At 44.9% G+C, this 21,036-nt stretch overlaps 1 protein-coding gene across 2 annotated transcripts in view; it reads right to left on the reverse strand.

Annotated features, from left to right (window-relative positions):
• Nucleotides 1-2,780: 2,780 nt before the first annotated feature.
• The window catches only part of aldh1l1 (aldehyde dehydrogenase 1 family, member L1), a 39,871-nt gene continuing 21,615 nt past the window's right edge, over nt 2,781-21,036 (reverse strand). Inside the window, exons 11-23 of one of the 2 annotated variants that reach the window (XM_030354782.1) lie at nt 20,888-21,007; nt 19,927-20,054; nt 19,506-19,656; nt 9,532-9,602; nt 8,973-9,078; nt 8,797-8,884; nt 8,472-8,565; nt 7,254-7,353; nt 7,054-7,152; nt 5,876-6,041; nt 5,060-5,165; nt 4,026-4,225; nt 2,781-3,256 (exon numbers count right to left, since the gene is read on the reverse strand). In XM_030354782.1, the coding sequence (XP_030210642.1) occupies nt 3,201-3,256; nt 4,026-4,225; nt 5,060-5,165; nt 5,876-6,041; nt 7,054-7,152; nt 7,254-7,353; nt 8,472-8,565; nt 8,797-8,884; nt 8,973-9,078; nt 9,532-9,602; nt 19,506-19,656; nt 19,927-20,054; nt 20,888-21,007 (1,485 nt within the window). In that variant the 3' untranslated portion in view covers nt 2,781-3,200. Of the gene's footprint in view, nt 3,257-4,025; nt 4,226-5,059; nt 5,166-5,492; nt 5,621-5,875; nt 6,042-7,053; nt 7,153-7,253; nt 7,354-8,471; nt 8,566-8,796; nt 8,885-8,972; nt 9,079-9,531; nt 9,603-19,505; nt 19,657-19,926; nt 20,055-20,887; nt 21,008-21,036 lie in introns of those variants that run through there. The other variant, XM_030354790.1, reaches the window with a different exon arrangement.

Consider the following 21,036-nt stretch of genomic DNA (forward strand, 5'->3'; position numbering starts at 1 on the left):
TCATGGCCCTCCTCATGACCCTCCTCATGGCCCTCCTCATGGCCCTCCTCATGGCCCTCCTCATGGCCCTCCTCATGGCCCTCATGACCCTCCTCATGACCCTCCTCATGACCCTCCTCATGGCCCTCATGACCCTCATGACCCTCCTCATGGCCCTCATGACCCTCCTCATGACCCTCATGACCCTCCTCATGGCCCTCATGACCCTCCTCATGACCCTCCTCATGACCCTCCTCATGGCCCTCATGGCCCTCATGACCCTCCTCATGGCCCTCATGATCCTCCTCATTAGTTATTTTCATTCATATAGCATTTAGGCAAGATAATGATCAGGGTTTTTTTATATGTACAATATATAATTATTATATTTCCTTTGAACATACAGTACCTTTCTACCACACAATGTGTAACTGAATACATCCAACCAAGTACTAACTACATGTAACTAACGACATGCAACTAACGACATGTAACTAACGAAATGTAAGTAACTACATCTAAGTACATTTAACTAACAATATGTTACTTCCCATGCTTAACTAACAATACGTAATTAACGAAGAGTTTCTAACTAGGTGCAGCTAACTACATGTTATTAACTACATGTCATTTACATCACATCACTCACTACATGTAACAAACATGTATCTAACAACGTGGAACTAAAACTTTGTAAATATATGTTACTAATATATATTATGTAACACTCTGTAACTAACTATGTGTAACCAACTAAGTGCTACTTAGTAGGTGTAGTGGTGTAGCTGCAGTGTTGAAAATATGTATTATTCATAATGTATTACGCACACATTGACAGCGCACACACACACATACACACACGCCCACACACACACACACAGTAAATGACTCAGCTAAAACGTGTCCCTGGGACGTGATGTAGATTCGCTCCGCTCCCCCGACCAACCCCACCAGCCCAAACCTCCGCCTGGCATTTTGCCATCTAGCATATTGAAAAGAGAACAAGTCGGCCAGCAGCACAGCAGAGCTATACAGATCTATATCTATCGATACATATATTCACTCTCTGAACACAACCCCCTGCATGACATCAACATCAAGGATACCATGGATGACCTTCATACTTAATGGATTAGGATGCACTCCAATATGTCTGCTTTTCTCTGGAAGCACGCATGCTCCTTATTGGTGGTCCATGATAGGAGCCTACCAATGCTGAGGTAGAGGAGGTCTTCTCTGGTCCTAAAGGACAGGCCTGGCAGAGCTTGGGTCCGTCAACGGTCTACTGCGATGTTTGACATGAGCTGTGGCCTGTAAGGTGCAGACAATACCTTATGAGATTCTGCCCTAAAAGTAAAAAAAATTGAAATAGCAGTAGCTGAAATAAGAGAAGTAGTAGTATGAGTAAAGATGTACCAAACAACAATACCAACCAGAAGTGGAGGGTTCACTATTACTATAAGGGCTCATTAAAGGTCCCATGGCATGAAAATAAGGTCACTTTCTGAGGTTTTCTAACATTAATATGAGTTCCCCTAGCCTACCTATACTCCCCCAGTAGCTAGAAATGTTGTTGGGTGTAAAACGAGCACTAGGCATCATGCTCCGCCTTTAATAAAACAAAGCTCAGATGCGCCGTTTTGGAATTTTCCCCGTACGTCGTCATAAGGGGAGCCACCTCCCCTTTCTCTGACTTGCCAGCCCAGAGAATTTGGCCCGCCAATGAGATACGACCGTGCGAGCACCACATGTCTGTGTGTGTGTAACTGTAACGCAAGTGTTCTACACTTCTGTTATTTGGATAGCCGCTCTGCTGGCGTTATGGCGCATAACACGTCGGTAAGACACATCATGTAAACAAACCGGCACTCACGAGGAAAGCTGGAGGTTGTATTGATGATGAATGTTACATTTCCTTGATCAAGTTTTTTTTAAATACATTTTGAATGTTAAATATTCTATGTTAAATCCTAAATAAATCGTTGACATTTCTAAACGAAAGCCGGAGACTCCATCATTAAATCAGTTTGTTTTCGCGGTTATTGATGTACGGGAGTAACATGTAGGGAACATCGTATGTACACTCAAATGTTGGATATATTAAGTGCACTATATAGTGCGTGAAATAAACCACTGAGAATTCGAATACCACTACAACATGGCGAGCACCCTATATAGTGCACTGTATCCGTGATAGGGAACGATTTGGAACACGGCTAAAGACGACGATGACGCCTCTTTGAAAGGGTCTCTGGCCGACAAACCACTCCCTCAGCAGGATTTCTCTTTAAGAGGAAACAGACAGACGGGGGCCCATGGTCAGGAGGGGCCCCTGTTCAGGAAGGGCTCCTGGTCAGGAGGGCCCCCTGGTCAGGAGGCCCCCCTGGTCAGGAGGGGCTCCTGGTCAGGAAGGGCCCCTGTTCAGGAGGGCCCCCCTGGTCAGGAGGGCCCCCTGGACAGGAGGGCCCCCTGGACAGGAGGCCCCCCTGGTCAGGAGGGGCTCCTGGTCAGGATGGGCCCCTGGTCAGGAGGGCCCCCTGGTCAGGAGGGGACCCCTGGTCAAGAGGGGCTCCTGCAGCTACAAGTGACCGACCAGGCCCGGAGCTGGGGCCCACTTCATTCTTGTCTCATTCATGTTCTCTGACTGTTGCCCATCTTTTAACATTTCTATTTGCTGTTAAGAGATATATTAAAATAATATATTAATCTCTCTCAGCGATACAACACGTACTCTTTGAGAAGTAATGAACTGAATCTTGTTAAACAAACGGAAGAAATAAAGCATCTATTCATAGAAGCGACATTTTGTTAGAATTAAAGTGATTTATTTGTATATTTTTCAGCAAACAGAGAAAACCAAGTGTGGGAACATTGAGTATCAAAGGTTTGTGAGAGATGCTGCATTTCATAAGATGTTCTGACCCAATGTGTAAGCCATAGACATTACGTGAAAAACGCATGGGATTGAATCCGTTTCTTGTAAGACAGTCACAGTGATTACAAAGCAGCCCAGGAGGAAGTGTGTGTTGAGATGTGCTCATAGTGGACCGAGTGTGTGGCTGGTTCACCTACTCATGTCACTCATGAGCAATGGCCATTAGTCACGAGGAATATAAGACTCCATTAATAATAACTGTGTGTTTTGCCCTATAATAAGATCAGTGTCCACATCATTATGAAACTATTCTATGAATTATGTCTTCAGAGCCCTCGACGTCATCTCAATACTCGATGGTGACCGCCTTGGTCTTCAGGTACTCGTTCAGAGCATCTTGTCCTGTGGGGAGAGGCGGCGAGAGTCAATGTGGCATGATGAGTAACAGTGAGACAGCTTACCTGGGCCTCCACGGAAAGATGAACAGAGTGAAGCTGCTGTGTTAAATCTCGTTATACATTTAAGGCATTTATTTTATCCAAATCGAGCTCTAAACCATTTATTCACACATTCTCACACCAATGGCGGAGTCAACCACGCAGGGCAACAGCCAGCTCGTCAGGGGGAGGGTTATGCGTCTTGCTCATGGACAACTCGGGGATCAAACTAGCAAGTTAACCCGCTCTATCTCCTGAGCTACCGTCGCCCCAATATCAAGATTACTGTTTATGATGACCAACATGATGTAACCATATTTACTCCAAATGCCCTTTGAAATCATCTCACCAAGGTGTGTTGCGTAGAATATCTGTAATATCCTCTATAGATGTATTCACACTGACCCTTCTCCCACCCACCCGTACCCCGCCCCAACAAACTGTCGATTCCTAGCTAATCAGCACAAAAGCAGAGCCCATGGTCCTGAGCCGGCTCTGCGTCTCCCGTCCCCTGAGGTCCACTACCCGGGGGGGGATTATGGATCTGAGCTCCAATTTCTTCCTAAGATCAAGCCCATCTCAGCCAAGTCTATAACTCCACATCCGCATGCAAACAAACACCCAACACACGCACCTGCAAAAACACGCACACGCACACACGTCCAACACGCACACGCACACACACGCACATACACACACACACAGAAGACACATCGGAAGAAGGGAGGGCTCACCGAGGTCCTTGCCGAAGCCCGACTGCTTGAAGCCCCCGAAGGGCGCGGCCACGTCCGTCTTGTTGTAGGTGTTGACGAAGACGGTGCCGGCGTTGAGCTTCTCGCTGACGTACAGCGCCTTGCTGATGTCCCGCGTGAACACGCCCGACGCCAGGCCGTACTCCGTGGCGTTCGCCCGCCGCAGAACCTCATCCACGTCCCTGGAGAGGGGGGGGGGGCAGAAACATGGACAGATGTACAAAAGAAAAAATAAAGAGCCAAATATACTACCGTAACATTCATTCATGTAATGAGACAGATAACATGCGGAGCATTTGATGCCATAGCCAACAATTGGTTTATAAAAGGTAACCAGATACATATAAATAGTACTTAACCCAACCAAATACCGTAAAACTAACCGAACCGTGATTCAGCTGAACCCTGACTGAACCGTGATTCAGCTGAACCCTGACTGAACCATGACTCACCTGATCCCTGACTGAACCGTGACTCACCTGAACCCTGACTGAACCGTGACGCACCTGAACCCTGACTGAACCGTGATTCACCTGATCCCTGACTCAACTGAACCGTGACTCACCTGAACCCTGACTGAACCGTGACTCACCTGAACCCTGATTGAACCGTGACTCACCTGAACCCTGATTGAACCGTGACTCACCTGAACCCTGACTGAACCATGACGCACCTGAACCCTGACTGAACCGTGACTCACCTGAACCCTGACTGAACCGTGACTCACCTGAACCCTGACTGAACCGTGACTCACCTGAACCCTGGCTGAACCGTGACTCACCTGAACCCTGACTGAACCCTGACTATCCTGAACCCTGACTCTCCTGAACCCTGACTCTCCTGAACCCTGACTCTCCTGAACCCTGACTGAACCCTGACTCACCTGAACCCTGACTCACCTGAACCCTGACTCACCTGAACCCTGACTGAACTGTGACTCACCTAAACCCCTAAAAAATTCATGATGAACATATAACGTTTGGTTGATGCTAGCCTAGTGTTTACAGCGTACACACCCGCCCTTGAAGGAGGAGACGATCATGACGGGGCCAAAGGACTCCTCCACAGCAATGTACATGTGGTCCTGGACGTCCGTGAACAGTGTGGGCTCGAAGAAGAAACCTGAGCATAAAACAGACACTGACTCACAATAAGTCACATCAAGGAAGAAACCTGGGTACTAAACAGACAGACTCACAATAAGTCACATCAAAGAAGAAACCTGGGTACTAAACAGACACTGACTCACAATAAGTCACATCAAAGAAGAAACCTGGGTACTAAACAGACACTGAATCACAATAAGTCACATCAAAGAAGAAACCTGGGTACTAAACAGACACTGAATCACAATAAGTCACATCAAAGAAGAAACCTGGGTACTAAACAGACACTGAATCACAATAAGTCACATCAAAGAAGAAACCTGGGTACTAAACAGACACTGACTCACGATAAGTCACATCAAAGAAGAAACCTGAGCATAAAACAGACAGACTCAAAATAAGTCACATCAAGGAAGAAACCTGAGCATAAAACAGACACTGACTCACAATAAGTCACATCAAAGAAGAAACCTGAGCACAAAACAGATACCGACTCATAATAAGTTATACCAAATGACCCATTCTGTGCACTAAACAGTCTAGGGGTTGAGAAAATCCCTGGTCCTTACCTACTTTTAAAGACTAACACAGTCCTTGCTTGTTTCATTACAGTATAACATGAAGTCTAGTGTTAATCTTTACCTACTGTAACCTTCTATATATTCTACTGCTCCTCTCTCTACCAGGTTCTCTGGAGGTCTTCTCTAACCGGGTTCTGCCACCTACCCGGGCGGTCCACCTGCTGGCCCCCCCGCAGCAGGCTGGCCCCCTCCTTCACGCCGGTGCGACAGAACTCCAGCAGCTTTTCCAGGTGGGCCCGGTGGTTCTGGGGGCCGTGGTCCGTGGAGCGGTCCATCGGGTCGCCCACCTTCATCTTCTTCATCTCCACCAGCTGATTGGGAGGAGCGTCAAGACTTGGTTTTTACTAGGATCCCGTTAGCTGAGACAATCAGGGCCTGCTAGGGTCCTTAGTGTATCTTGGTGTTTTGTAATTAAATATGCAAGTGCTTAATAGAGTATATATCTTACTACTATAATAGCAGGCCTGTCATTACTCAAGTTGGTCAGTGCGTGTGTGCCAAGCAACCTGCAGCTCAAACACACAGCACGCACAAATGCATACATACACCGCAAGCATGCACATACACACACGCAGACGAACATACACGGAAAAGCATTTGCACGCACGCACGCACGCACACACGTTCCTGCCCCAAAGTGTGTTTGCACATGGCCAGCTCTACACTGCCTTTAGCAGAGGCAAGCGTGCCAGAGGTGGAGGGGTGTTTATTGGAGACCACAAGGACGGCCTGACAGACAACATTGTGCATTCAGAACTGCTCCAAGTGCAGCTGACGAAAAAGGGATAAATCTTTTGCAATATAATATTACCAGTTCACCACATGGTTGGGTCTACTTATTCATTTTGTGCTTTTATCTCACACTTCATTTTTTGGTACGCCGAGATGCTATAGATTACATTGTACATATGTGCGATGACAATCAATGGAATCTGAATCAAACTCATGACCCACTAGAGGTTGAGAAACTCTAGTCCAATATAACGTGACACAGCAAATAATAGATTTGAATAGACCATAAAGTTACAACAGCTCTAGCAGCTTTATCTAGATCTATGTTTTTGTAGGAAGTTGTAGGAATCACTTAAGCATTATGGAGGCACTGTGCATATTTAAATGTCCTTATGTTCATTAAGTCAGGCCAAGCTCGCTGTAACTGCTAGTACTGTGCTGAGTTGATTATGTCAAAATGTAAATGTTTCCTTTACTTCTACTCAAACCTGGCAAGGCATTTAGCTATTTAAACTGTTAGAGTTTCTGCTCAAAGTAAAGAAATGTCTGCGTGGTGATACACCGTGCCTAACAGATTCAAGAGGACCATACCACTCTGGCCACAAAGGCATCGTGAATGGTATCTTCCACGAAGAGTCTGCCGGCGGCGATGCAGTTCTCTCCCTTGTTGAAGAACACTGAGCTCATGCCCTGTAACACACACACATACACACACACACACACACAAGTCAGCAGTCGGTAATGGTAATGAGGTAAATAGGAGAGGCTGACGTCATGTTAACAGGACCAACCGAGCGCACGGCCTTGTCCATGTCACAGTCACTGAAGATGATGAGGGGGGACTTCCCTCCCAGCTCCAGAGACACCTTCTTCACGTTGCTTACCGCACAGCTGCATGAGGAGGAGGTAGAGGAGGAGGAGGAGAAGGAGGAGGAAGAGGAGGAGGAGGGGGAGCAGGAGGTGGTGGAGGCGGAGCAGGAGCAGGAACAGAAGCAGGAGAAGGAAGAGCAAGAGGAGACGGAGGACATCATTACCATTAGGGTTGCAAAATTCAAGGAATTTTCAAAGTTAGAAACTTTCCATGGGAATTAACGGGAATGTAAGGGAATAAACGGGAATTTACAAAATGTAAGGTTTGCTCTTAACAGGGGACTTAAATATAGTTAGGTAAAATATATTTTAGCATAATCTTGACTAACACAACCAGATTTCATGCAAGTAAACTTGAATATCTATGCTGTTCCTCAATACGCTAGCACACTGCCTGCTGCAGGGCTATTGAGACCACGCCCCCTACATGCACTCTGTATTCCTCCATCACATGTGCACTGATGACTCCTAGAACCCTGGACCACACTTTTGAGCCCAGAGCATATTTAACTCAAAATTCATGTTTTTGTTCTTCAATGAAAGAATGAAATAATTAGAACTTTTGAAAGTTCTACTTACAAATAAATCTGCTAAAATTATGTTTTTCAAGTCTTTTTTCAGTAGTCTTTTAAAGGTTTTTTATAGTGTTATTTTGCATGGCGTATCTACTTACTATAACATATATATATATGCTTGGATTGGATATGATATAGTTAGATTAAATTACCCCAAATTCCTAGTTAAATCCCATTCATTCCCATTATTTTCATTTCCAAAATTCCCAAGCTTAACATCCCATGGTAATTTACCGGAAAGTTTACAAGAAATTTCCCCCACCTTTGCAACCCTAATTTCCAAGGAGACTCAGGTGAAAGAGCCAGCAGTGGTAGTCATGGTGTCTTGTTTACACAGACGCACACAGCTACAATGTGGATATCGGGTATCGAACCCAGTTCCATTTGTCTGAGAGACCAACACCCTAGGTGCTAGCCTTTCCTGCCCCATATATATTCAGAGCTTAAACATAAATTATTTGAAATACATAACTCATTATTAAGTGGAAATGAGGACATAACGATGTAGTTTTCCTACAGTGGGGAAGCTTTTGAATGGAAGCTAGCCACGCTGAAACCACGCACCTCTTCATGATGTGTTTTCCTATCTCTGTGGAGCCAGTGAAGCCCAGCTTGCGTACGTCCGGGTGGTCCGAGAGACGCTGTCCCACCACAGACCCTGGAGAGCGAGGAGGTAGACATGGAGCTAATTTAACAGATTTAACAGATGACACAACTCATTAGACTGACAACAATATACACATGATGTGAGGGCATTAGGTGTGTGTGTGTGTGTGTGTGTGTGTGTGTGTGTGTGTGTGTGTGTGTGTGTGTGTGTGTGTGTGTGTGTGTGTGTGTGTGTGTGTGTGTGTGTGTGTGTGTGTGTGTGTGTGTGTGTGTGTGTTCCAACCTGATCCAGGCAGGATATTGATCACTCCTTTGGGTATTCCCGCCATGGCGGCTAACTCCGCAAACTTGACGGCAGTCAGGGGCGTGACCTGAGGAAAATAGTTAGCCATGTATTAACATCAGGCTAACATCTGTTTCCTGGTTCTCCGACTGTCTCTGGTTCAAGTACTTTCACACCTGAGCTGGTTTGAGGACCACGGTGTTCCCTGCCGCCAGGCAGGCCGCGGTCTTCCAGGCCAGCATCATGAGAGGATAGTTCCAGGGGATCACGATGCCGCACACGCTGAGAGGCATGGAGGACAAAGTAAGCTTAGCATGGACAGCATCACTACACACTCTGAAAGGCAGGTGGGGACATCGTTAGCTTAGCATGGACAACATCACCGGCATGCTTTGTGTGTCATGGCAGTTTCAAAAGGCACCCTTTACTCACTTCTGTGACGTCCTTTTCAACATTAAAGCTGATTCAAAACAATTATTATTGTTTTGAAACACTCCTCAAATCGTGCATTAAAAATGATTGTTAGAGGGTGGTGCAGAGATTTTCCTCCGTCATAACAAAAAGGTTGAACGTGTGATGTAGATTAGCTTGGTAAACCCCGCCTCTGGAGCTGGTGTACGCTACACTCAATCTAGAGAACTCACTATTGAAACCTGTCTTTGAATTGAGAGCAAACAACGGTTGTACCCGTTGTTTTAGTGAGTGCTCCAGCCATCCTGAGCCTCATCTCCTCACCCTATTGGCTCCTTCTTGGTGAAGGTGAGGTTCCGATTGGGTCGGGCCTGGTTGATGGGGATGGTACTGCCCTGCAAGACAAGAGAGCAGTGCAGTGTGAGGGGATGTGGCCGTGGCTGCATGGGACACCGCTCAGGACCTCTGAGCCCTCAGAACACCTGCTCTACTGAACTAGGTTAGGGTTAAGGCTAGGGTTAACGAGGTCAGATGGAAGATCAGGATTAGTTTGCATTATTATTATTCCTCTGACTTATTTGCTCTATGGTTTCAGTGCATGTCTGTATTTCTAGAACAAACATTGTATACTTCTTTGGTTGTATTTTAAAGATAATACATTGTATAAGCTTTTTTATACATTTAATCAGCTTTAAAAACCTTGCAAAAATAATAACCGTGAACCCAAACTACAGAAAATCATACAATGGTACATATAACATTGAACATAAATTAAACCTACACTTGATCCATAAGAAGGCTGACCTTGAGGTATGTTTACAATTAAAAATAGCTGAGCAAACACCATTATGCAAATAAGCCATCATTATCCAAATCAATTACAAAACCACTTCGGAGCAGCCCAGGGACCTCAAACTTGGAGAGCACTTTAATTACCTTTTCATTGGGTAATGATGAAAGTGGCTGTCCGTAGCTCACAAATGACCTCAGAATGTCCAGTCAAAACTACCACTAAAGGATGTCTCATCCTGACCTCTGGGAAGAGGAGAAGGACGTGCTGGCTGGCACCTCGTCTCACTACCCAACCGGGTCTTAAAGAGACCGTGTCCTCTTAAAGAGAACGTGTCCTCTTAAAGAGACCCTGGCCAAGAGACCCTGGCCTCTTAAAGACACCGCGGCCTCTTAAAGAGACTGCGGATTCAGCACGATTCCCCCCTCCCCACTCCCCCCGCTGGCCCGTGGTCACACTGCTCCCAAAGGCCGTGGCCTGGGCATGATTGCTCCTTCATACATACGTCATCACGTCGTAATACGATAAATACGTCATCACCAAGCGTGGTGTCCAGCTGCGACTGAATGCTGTCATCGGCCCAAATTTCCAGTAAACCCTCGACTTCACTATCGCACCAACGTAAACCCACTCGTGAACCGCTTGCCGCCATTGTTTGAAATGATTGTTGTGGGAAAGAAGGGCATGGACCTATAAAGAAAGAAGGGTCGTGCAAGGATTTCGTCATCCAGCTCACGTTGCGTATCCGCGCGTCATCTCATTAGCATCTGTACTTTGGCCACGGCACACCTCTCCCAAGTGTGCCGTGGCCAAGGGGCTGTTCCGTGCTGGAATACGGATGGCGTGGTCACACTAGCCAAATGTTCTAGAATTTAGTATGCAAATGAGCTCGGGCACGGGGCCACAGCCCTAGTGTGAGTGGCCCCTTAAGGGTGGCCAGGGTCACTTTCTTTTTTAATTATTTTCTTAAACACAACACAAAACATCAAACAAAACAATCACAAACCTCATATACATACATCACAAGATGACAAAACTCACAGGACATTAGAAAACAATACACAGTGCAACAGGGATTGGGGGGGGGGGGGGGCAGATCCATAATATTCAATAAATTCATTTAAATGCCCAGTTTCTCAAATACAGTCTCAAAGTATAAAGTCTTATAAAAATCCATGGACCTTCATCCCCACGTTCAAGATCATTGAGGAACGAGGTTGAATGTTCCTTTGACAGGAGATCCATAAAGTCTTTTAACCAATTGTCAGTGTTGAAGCAATTTGGTTTTTGTACTTTCCAATTCATCATAATGATTCGTTTAACCGACAAAAAGGCTAAAGCTATAATGTGTTGCGTAAGAGTTGGCTCGATATTTTCAACTCTACTGCCTAAAAGGCAAATTAGTGGGCAGAGAGCTATTTTCACTTTCAGAATATAAGACAAGTTATAGATCAAATCTTTCCGAATTATGTTTACTTTGGGGCAATACCACATTAGATGTATCAATGTTCCTGCCTCTCCGCAACCATGCCAACACACATGGGAGAGGGACTTGTCCATTTTCTTTAATCTGCTTGGTGTTATATATGCCCTGTGCAAATGTGTAAGAATTTTATATCTTACACATTTGGATAAGGCTGTTGTGTTTTTGGCAAGTGTATCCTACTTTGCATTACTCAGGGGTATGCCCAAGTCCTGCTCCCATTTGTGTTGAATAGAAGATAGGCTGTCAAAGGATGCAGTGGTCAACAACTCGTATAATCTTGACACTGTTCTCCTCCCTGATGCAATCTCCCTCAGTTTTTTGTCCAGATCTAAATCCTGTACTATGTGTCGTTTTGAAATAAGTAACCCCAAAATGGATTTCAATTATATACATGCAAAGAAGTCAAGATCGCACATACTAAAGGTTGTGAGGCCAAAATAACGAGTGATGGCGAGGCGGGACAACCCGGCTTGGTAGATCTTAGGAGTTGGAAAGGTTTACTTTTCCATTAGTTTTAATTGAAGCACTAGGGTTATTATAGAGGGGCTTCACCCAGCTAATAATAACTGGTCCAAAACCAAATTTTGACATGACGTAAATGTATATGGACTGCATTTATATAGCACTTTTTCTAACCATTGGCCACCCAAAGCCCTTTACAATATTGCACCATTCACGCACACATTCACACACCGACTGGGGGGTCAACCATGCAAGGCGACAGCCAGCTCGTCGGGAGCTAACAGTCAGGGTTAGGTGCTCAAGGACACCTCGACACTCAGCTAGGAGGAGCCGGGGATCGAACCAACAACCTTCAGGTTACCAGCCAACCCGCTCTACCTCCTGAGCTACTGCCGCCCCAAAAGAAATAATGCCACTCTACCCTTTCAAAGGCTTTCTCAGCATCCAGCGGTATGGCTATGGCTGGATGCTGTAGAGTACGGGCTGCCGCCATTACCGGGAAGAGTATTCTCATATTGTTGGAAGCAAGTCGACCTTTAATAAATACTACTTGATCAAGATGGATCAATGAGGAAATGGCGGTCTCCATGCGCATGGCAAGAATTTTAGCAAACAGTTTATAATCGTTATTTAGCATAATTATAGGGCGGACATTGGTCATTTGAGAATGATCCTTACCGGGCTTAGGTAACAGCGAGATAGTTGCTTGGCACATAGTCGGTGTCATTGAGTGGTTAGTTAATAAATTGTTGAATAGTAAAGTAAGAAGCAGAGATAAGTTATGTTGGAGGCATTTATAAAGCTCTATGGTAAAGCAGTCATTGCCTGGTGCTTTCCCAGATGGAAAAGCTTTCAATGCTGAGAATATTTCCCTTTCTGTAACAGGAGCCTCTAAACTTTCTCTCTCCTCTTCTTTTAAAGTTTGACGGGAGATATCGTGAAACAAAGATTCCATCTCTCGTCTATGGAACCTTCTGTCTGATAAAGTTTTGAATAATATTCTCTGAACGCTGTATTGATTTGTGTTTGTTCGTAAATTACCTCACCAGTGCTTTTACATATATGTGAAATTGAATGCCGATTTTGTAATTGTTTTAACCATAAGGCTAGCATTTTGCCTGCTTTGTCACCACTTTCAAAGTATTTTCGACGAAGTCTAAACACCGCAAATGCTGTCTCCTCATGTATGATTGATTGTAATTCTGCCATCATTTTATTTTTAATTTTTTTATTCTTAGGATCCCGCATATGCTGTGATTCTAAAGTCTTAGTCTCTAAAATTAAACTGTTTTTTTCATCACCATTCTTTTCTTTTTGGCTTTGGCGTAGCTAATAATCCATCCTCTACAGGTAGCCTTAAATGCTTCCAATACTATTTGCATTGAGGGCACTGAAGTTAGATTTATCTGAATAAACTCTTGTTTTCTCTTTTAACATGGACACAAATTCTACATCCTTAAGTAAAGAGTTGTTAAATCTCCACTGTTTATTTTAATGGTTGTTTTGGGAAAGAGAGAGGAGGACAGACAGAGGGGCGTGGTCTGAAATAATAATATTAACTAAAAAGGCAGAACCATACCTACCTCATCAATCCATGTTCTTAATGATTTTTACAGTCTCTTAAGGGCGGCCACGGTGTCTTAAGGGCGGCCACGGTGTCTTAAGGGAGGCCACGGTCTCTTAAGGGAGGCCACGGTCTCTTAAGGGAGGCCACGGTGTCTTAAGGGAGGCCATGGTGTCTTAAGGGAGACCACGGTGTCTTAAGGGAGGCCACGGTGTCTCAAGGGAGGCCACAGTGTCTTAAGGGAGGCCACGGTCTCTTAAGGGTGGCAAAGGTCTCTTAAGGGAGGCCACGGTCTCTTAAGGGAGGCCACGGTGTCTTAAGGGAGGCCACGGTGTCTTAAGGGAGGCCACGGTGTCTCAAGGGAGGCCACAGTGTCTTAAGGGAGGCCACGGTCTCTTAAGGGTGGCAAAGGTCTCTTACGGGAGGCCGCCATCTCCAAAGAGACCCTAGCCGCTCTTAAGAGACTGTAAAAATCATTAAGAACATGGATTGAGGAGGTAGGTATGGTTCTGCCTTTTTAGTTCTCCCTGTACTGTTTAACTCAACATGGAAATCTTACTACTATGTAATAGTAGGCCTGTCGCACCAGTTACTCAAGTTGGTCAGTGCGCATGTGCCAAGCAGCCTGCAGCCCACACACACACACACACACACAGCACGCACGCACACGCACCAACACACAGACGCACGCTGATGCAGACGTTTTAACTAAGACAAAGGCAAGGCAGCGCAGCACACCACATAGGCCTACACACCCCACACACACACATGCACCCCAAGCGGCCTGCAGCTCACACACACGCGCACACAAACACACACACACACGTGAACGTGCACATACACTGCACGCGCTCACATACACACACACAAACACACGTTTCAAGACAAAGGCAGCGCAGGACACCGCATACACACACACACCAAACACTTGCACGCACTCATGCAAACATACACACACACGCGTTGAAAGACAACGGCAAGATCGATCCCGCATCCCGCAATGGTCTTGCGATATTGATATCCCCCCTCCCCCCTTCTGTCTGTTTTAACGGCGTCGCCGCGACAAACTCTCCCTCTTAACACATTCTGTCTATAGACTGTAGAAATTGCGATAAAAGAAGTGAAGAGACAATTTCTCAGTTGACAAGCAACGGCAAGTTGTTAATTTTGTGATATAAAGAACGTTAAATTCAAACATCGCGCCTAAATTCAAACATGATCTTAAAGAGACATCCTTATAACAGAACGAATAATGTCAATAACACAGTATGGTGAATTATGTCTATAGAGTCCACCACAGGACTACACTTTGTTGCTCAAATGTAATATTACCCTCCTCCTTGAGCCTCCTGAAATGTCTTGCGATATTGATATCGTCCCTCTCCCCTGCGGACTGTTTCAGTTGTTTTATTTTTCTTATGTTTTGTGTGTATGCTATGTGAGACTGTAGGCTACTGCTGCTGTCTTGGCTAGGACAGGATGATTATTATTTTTAACTTACCATAGTTGCCATGCATTTTAAAATGTCAATGCACTTTTCAGCCCTGAATAACAATAAAAGCTATTTAATAATTGATTTGCATGCATAGTATACTACACTTTCCATTGAACAATTAACCCTGTTAACCATAAATTGACTCATTTTATAATTTAATCAAATGCTCACACACTAGCTGCTTTCAGACACACGTGTAAGTCCTGATATTCTCCCGATGGGCCGTATGTGTCAACAACATATCCTGACATTTGTACGCTGAAAATCTCCTGAATAATACTACCCCTGAGGTAGTTTTTTCTCCGTAGGAAATATAAATGAGTAGAAACTTCAGTGGGCGTGTTAATGATGCTTCTGCATGTCATTGAGTGGCCCCCTAAATGATAATCAGCCGGTTGCCTTTTGTTCGCTGAATGGTTAAAACATATTTAAATGTTGGCACTGTCAAGAGTCATTTGTGGTGAACGCTAAAAGATAGGTCTTATCATAACCCTAAAAGTACACGTCCTACAATAAATTACAATAAAATAGTTCAAAGCTGCACGTGTATAGAAAATGTCAGCTGAACATTATACGGTCCCTTCCTTCCACGTTACACTGTTTTCTCAGTTAAACACAGAAATCAACTATATTTGTCCAGGTGTTAGTTATATATGAAATGAAGCAAAAAAAATACTTTGGTAACGTTTGCAACGCTTTTCTTCTTCGTCGTTTCTTCTATTTGTCTCTAACTCATGACTCCAATCTTTCATCGAACGATGCTTCGGATTTTGTGGATGCAACAGAATATATGAAGCATCATTTTAGCAACCTTTAAGATGATCACGAGTAGTTCTGCCCGTTCTGCCTCCATTTTGTCTATGGTCAAACAAACTACAGTGACAGCGGCCACATTTATCCCGCCTCTTGTGAACTTGGACCCTATGTCAATGACGTCCCTTGCAAGCCCACCCCCCAAACCCCCCGTCGATTCTACTGATGTCTAAACGACATAAATTTCCACATATAAAGCATTATGTGTGAATCACCCTCAGGATAGAATCTCCTGATACACAGATTGCGGCAATTCTTTTTGAAAACTCAGAAAAGATTATTATGCTTGCTTCATATACGTAAGGAGGAAATTATTATGCTTGAAATGTCAGAAATGTGTTACATTATCGACTGGGGTTTCCACATTATTGCTATGGGTTTAATTAAAATTAGAGGTGGAAACTCTAGTATTTCGAATAGCCCAATTTATCTGTCAGTCCATGTACAGATTGGGATACCGATCTCATCCAGGACTTGGACCAGGACCGTCCTACACACCCGCGCTGGTTTGAGCACAGGGTCCTGTTTGTCTTACAGATGCAGGACTTTGTGATTATTGGAATGCAAACCTACGACCTCTGAGCCTTTTGGGAATCAGTGCCACTACTCATCAGGTCCACTCGGTCTCTAATAATGTGTGTAAGCGCTGATTGAAGTTGGAGAAATATGTCAGATATTAAATACCAGCATGGAAAACAATGACCCTTCTTTCTGTTTCTGTAACCACAGATGTCAGTCTCATTCCAGGCGTTGAAAGCAACAGGGATCCTCCAGGCTGACTTAAGAGGTGACCTCATCCTGTTGGTCCACCAGCGAGACCAGCAGCTGAACTTTGACCTGATTGACATTGGGTTGACTGTGCCCATCTACGGTGCAGAACGGAGATACCTACAGGCCTGCTGGTCTAGGGGAATCCCCAGGGGAATCCCCAGGTGCTGCTGCTGTTGGGGACTTCATGCTGCTGTTGGAGACTTCATGGGAAAGGTAAAAGGCCTCTGCTTCATCTCGTCCCGTATTGTTGAAACATTAAAGTACTGCTTGTATTTTTGTCTCCATCCTGAGTGATTCTTGGGCCCGCCCATCACAGAGGCCATCTGCATCGGGGTGCCAGTGTGACGGTGTCTTCCTCTTTGGCTGTTATCTAACTGACCTCATGGTTGGCCACTGGGCAGAGAGGGGCGGGATCACAGTGCTATGGTGCTAAGTATGATTCCCCCCACCCCACTGTGCCGCTGGCCTGTGCTCACACTAGGCAATCTCAAATGGGCCTGAGCACGTTTCGCATGGACTAAACGTCATCCAGCTCAGGTTGCGTATCCGTTCTTGTGCGCGTGTCGGCTTAGGGGGAAAAAGTACTTGGGCACGGTACAGATAGCCTATTGTGAGTGCGCCCTCCCTTAAGAACGTGGGAAGAAAAAACGTAAAGTTGATGACCAACATTTAGAAAAACATGTACTTTTAATTCAGCCTTGGGTTTAATCGAAGTGTTACACCTTTCCTGCTGTCGGCTCCCAGACCGTAGTTGAGGAGCACAGGAGAGACGTTCCCTCCAGGGCCGATGTTCTCTCGGGGGTAACACCCTTCACTTTGACCGGCAGTGGGTCTGCTTATAGGTCAGAATGAAGCGGCCACCGATTCTTGAAAAGCTGGATACTTTATTCATAGTTCCACTAACTTTACACTACACTCTACCGCTCGCTCTCCTCGCTCGTCCACTCACTCACTGAGGTCACTCAAACACACACTGCCATTCTCACGCACACACATACGCTACTCTCGTAACAGAAGCGTAGCGTGTACTGAATGCATGTTGATGATGATACACTTCTTATAGGGGGTATCTACATTGGCACGACATCAGCTTCCTCCATTCGCCACCTTTTTAAATAAATTGCCGTTTCTCGTTTTCCGACGGTGACAATAACACGACAATCGCCTCCTTATACTTCCAGCTCACAACCCCGGGAAAAGATCTCGAGCATGTGCAGAATGCAAGATCCGATTCCAATCAAATTGAACGTATACATGCACGCTTAATGCGACTATCAATCGAATAATCTAGGGGTCTTAATCCGACTATGAGCAGAGCCGGACAGTAACAGTACATTTACTTGAGTACAGTACTTAAGTACAATTTTGAGGGATCTGTACTTTACTCGAGTATCATTTTTTGGGAGTACTCATGACTTTACTCAAGTACATTTGAGAGGCAAATATTGTACTCTTTACTCCGTTACATTTCTATCCATAACCGTGAGTACCCATTACTCCTTCTGAAAAATAAAAGGAGAAAAGAAAAATCACGGAAACCCTCAATTTATTGTTTCCCTCTCAAACGTGATTCCCTCTCAAACTGATTAGGACAGCCTTCAGCCTATCAGCAATCACCTTCGCTTTCCGCCGAAGCCAACTCCATGGTCAGAATTAGATGAGAGACGATTGTTGATTTGATTGATAAAAAAACGGAGAAACTCACACATACATAGAATTGTTAGCTGAATTTTCTTTTCTGATATTGCATGTTTATGTAAGCTGAGCAATTGTTTTTATGTTCTTGAGTATACTGTTATACTGTATACTATTGTGCTATTGCCATGGTAAAAAGATGAAAATTACTTGATTTTACTTTAAATTCCTTTTACATTCTCCAAGGTGTTAACATTTTTCATAACTCCATGTAGGACTTTTCTATACATAAATGTAAGCACTGTGGCAGTAGTAATGCAATATTTAGAAAACATACTCTTGTACTCTTGATACTCAAGTACTTTTAAAAACAAGTACTTCAGTACTTTTACTTAAGTAGACATCTGACTGTAGTACTTTTACTTGTACTTGAGTAAAATTTAGCAAGGGGTATCTGTACTTTTACTCAAGTAAGGAAGCTGTGTACTCTGTCCGCCTCTGACTATGAGTAACCCGATCCGATTAAGGTGTATACATGCATCTTAATAATCCAATCATCTGAGATTGCCCCAAACTGGATCCAGACTGGAAAGACATTCAGCTTGAGATCAAGCTAATTATGGGGGTAGGCCTGACACTGTTTCCAACTCAGGACTGATGCTTTCACTGTTAAGTGGGCACCTGTAATAATGCAGCTAAAGAGACTGATTAAGGAAATAAACTCTCAATAACATCAACAGGGAGGAAATTTCTCCAGATGAAAACGTGATGGTGTAAAGATACATGGGTGATTGCATATGGGCTTGAATTAGTTGAATTGGGTACCTGCTGTATGTGTAATATGATTTGAATTGAATGGGTCAATGCAGAGTGAACATAGGCCATGTTGTTTTGTATTGTTGTATATTTGTTCTTTGTATGATTGCTTATAGAAATGTGAAATAGTAAAAAAAATAAAAAAATCCAATCATAGTCGGACTAAGCTAATAATTTGATTTTCTTGAGTGTCATGTAAACACACTGAGTGTTTTCTGGTGGTGGAAGCGAGGGACAGTAGTATGTTCAGTGACCAATAGAGAGACGCTGTGTGTGCGGGGAGGCTCTGCTACGAGCAGGCACTGTTTCATCCCTAGCATCTGGATCTGGAAGCTCTGGCTTTAAAAAAAGTTGACTTCAAACTCACTATGCACATCCAAGGCAGACAACCTAATGCATAACACATAATATTTATAAAATAACTGACTAATTTTGATTATATATATATATAGAATAAGTTCCTTACATGTATCTTGTCGCACCAGCCGGCGAAGTAGCGGAAGGTCTGGATGGACATGCCCACGTGGGTCTTGAGGGCCAGCGTGTAGACGGCCCCGGAGTCCATGGTCTCTATGGTGGCCAGCTCCTCCTGGTGCTGCTCCATCAGGTCCGCCAGCCTGGGAAGGGGGGGCAGGGTGTGAGGGTGGAGGTGGGTACATATGGAGGTTTGTGTGTATACATACAAATATTTTCAACAAGTATAATAACACATTTTAAACTTAAAAAGTGAAGCAATAAACCCTGTCTGTTGTCTGCCCTTCTGGAATACTTAATGTTGGCCCGCAATGAATCATATTAATAAAAAAAAAAACAGTGATGATGGCCTTCTGTTCATTGGTCAGAGTCGGTCATTGTGGTTCCTGTTCAGAGGTCATAGTGGTTCTGACCTGTAGAGAAGCCTGCCTCGGTCCCGGGGGTTCATCCGGCCCCATTCCCCCTCCTCGAAGGCCTCCTTGGCGGCCGCCACGGCCCGGTCCACATCCCCCACCTGGGCCAGAGACACCTCGCAGATGGCCTGGGGAGACGGAGGGAGGAGGAACACCTCATCCTCTGAACCTCAGACTCACGGTCATGAGGACAACACTGAGGGCATCAGTTTATATGAGATATAATATTTGATATGTGAGATGAGAGGAAATGAGAGCTTAATCTCAAGGGTACACATAATAATAATAATAATAATAACAACTAAAGCAGCAAACGTTAATTATTTGAATCAAATAATTATAATGATTTATTGAGCAGCCTTTATCGGGGGTCAAGCCTAAGACTCGCGTCCTTTTGGTTTTGATACGGTTAATAACACTGGAAGACCCTCAGCTCGAGTCTGGTGTGTTAAATCTTAGCATGCACATTTTATATGGCGTAGCATGTGTCAAACGGGTGAGGGATTAAGCTTCACTAAAGGTTAAAATCCATCGCTGTAGAGGTTGACATGATCGATCAGATACGGGACATGAATGAAAGGTAGAGGCTATTCATCTCTGCCAGGGATGCCTACAGCTTGACTCAGACCACGGGATCAGAGCTTTCTGCCCCATAACCCTGGTAGATGTAGCATGGTACGGTCACAACACTGTGACCTCCAGGGTCCCTGACACCGTGGCCTCCAGGGTCCTGACACCATGACCTCCAGGGTCCCGACACCATGACCTCCAGGGTCCTAACAACATGACCTCCAGGGTCCGTACACCATGACCTCTAGGGTCCTGGCACCATGACATCTAGGGACCTGAGACCATGACCTGCAGGTCCTTACACCATGACCTCTAGGGTCCTGGCACCATGACCTCTATGGTCCTGAGACCATGACCTGCGGGGTCCCTTAGTGTGACCCTCCCCGCCTACCGTGCCGTCGGTTGGGTTGATGGTTTTGTAGGTCTTTCCTCCCTCGGCATCCACAAACTCTCCGTTGATGAAGAGCTGGTGGGGCATCCTGACCGTCATGTTGTTCACCTCTTTCTCCACCTGAGGTCAGAACACAACAGTTTAGATCA

Source organism: Gadus morhua, chromosome 1, assembly GCF_902167405.1.
Source record: "Gadus morhua chromosome 1, gadMor3.0, whole genome shotgun sequence".
In the NCBI taxonomy this organism is placed as follows: Eukaryota; Metazoa; Chordata; class Actinopteri; order Gadiformes; family Gadidae; genus Gadus; species Gadus morhua.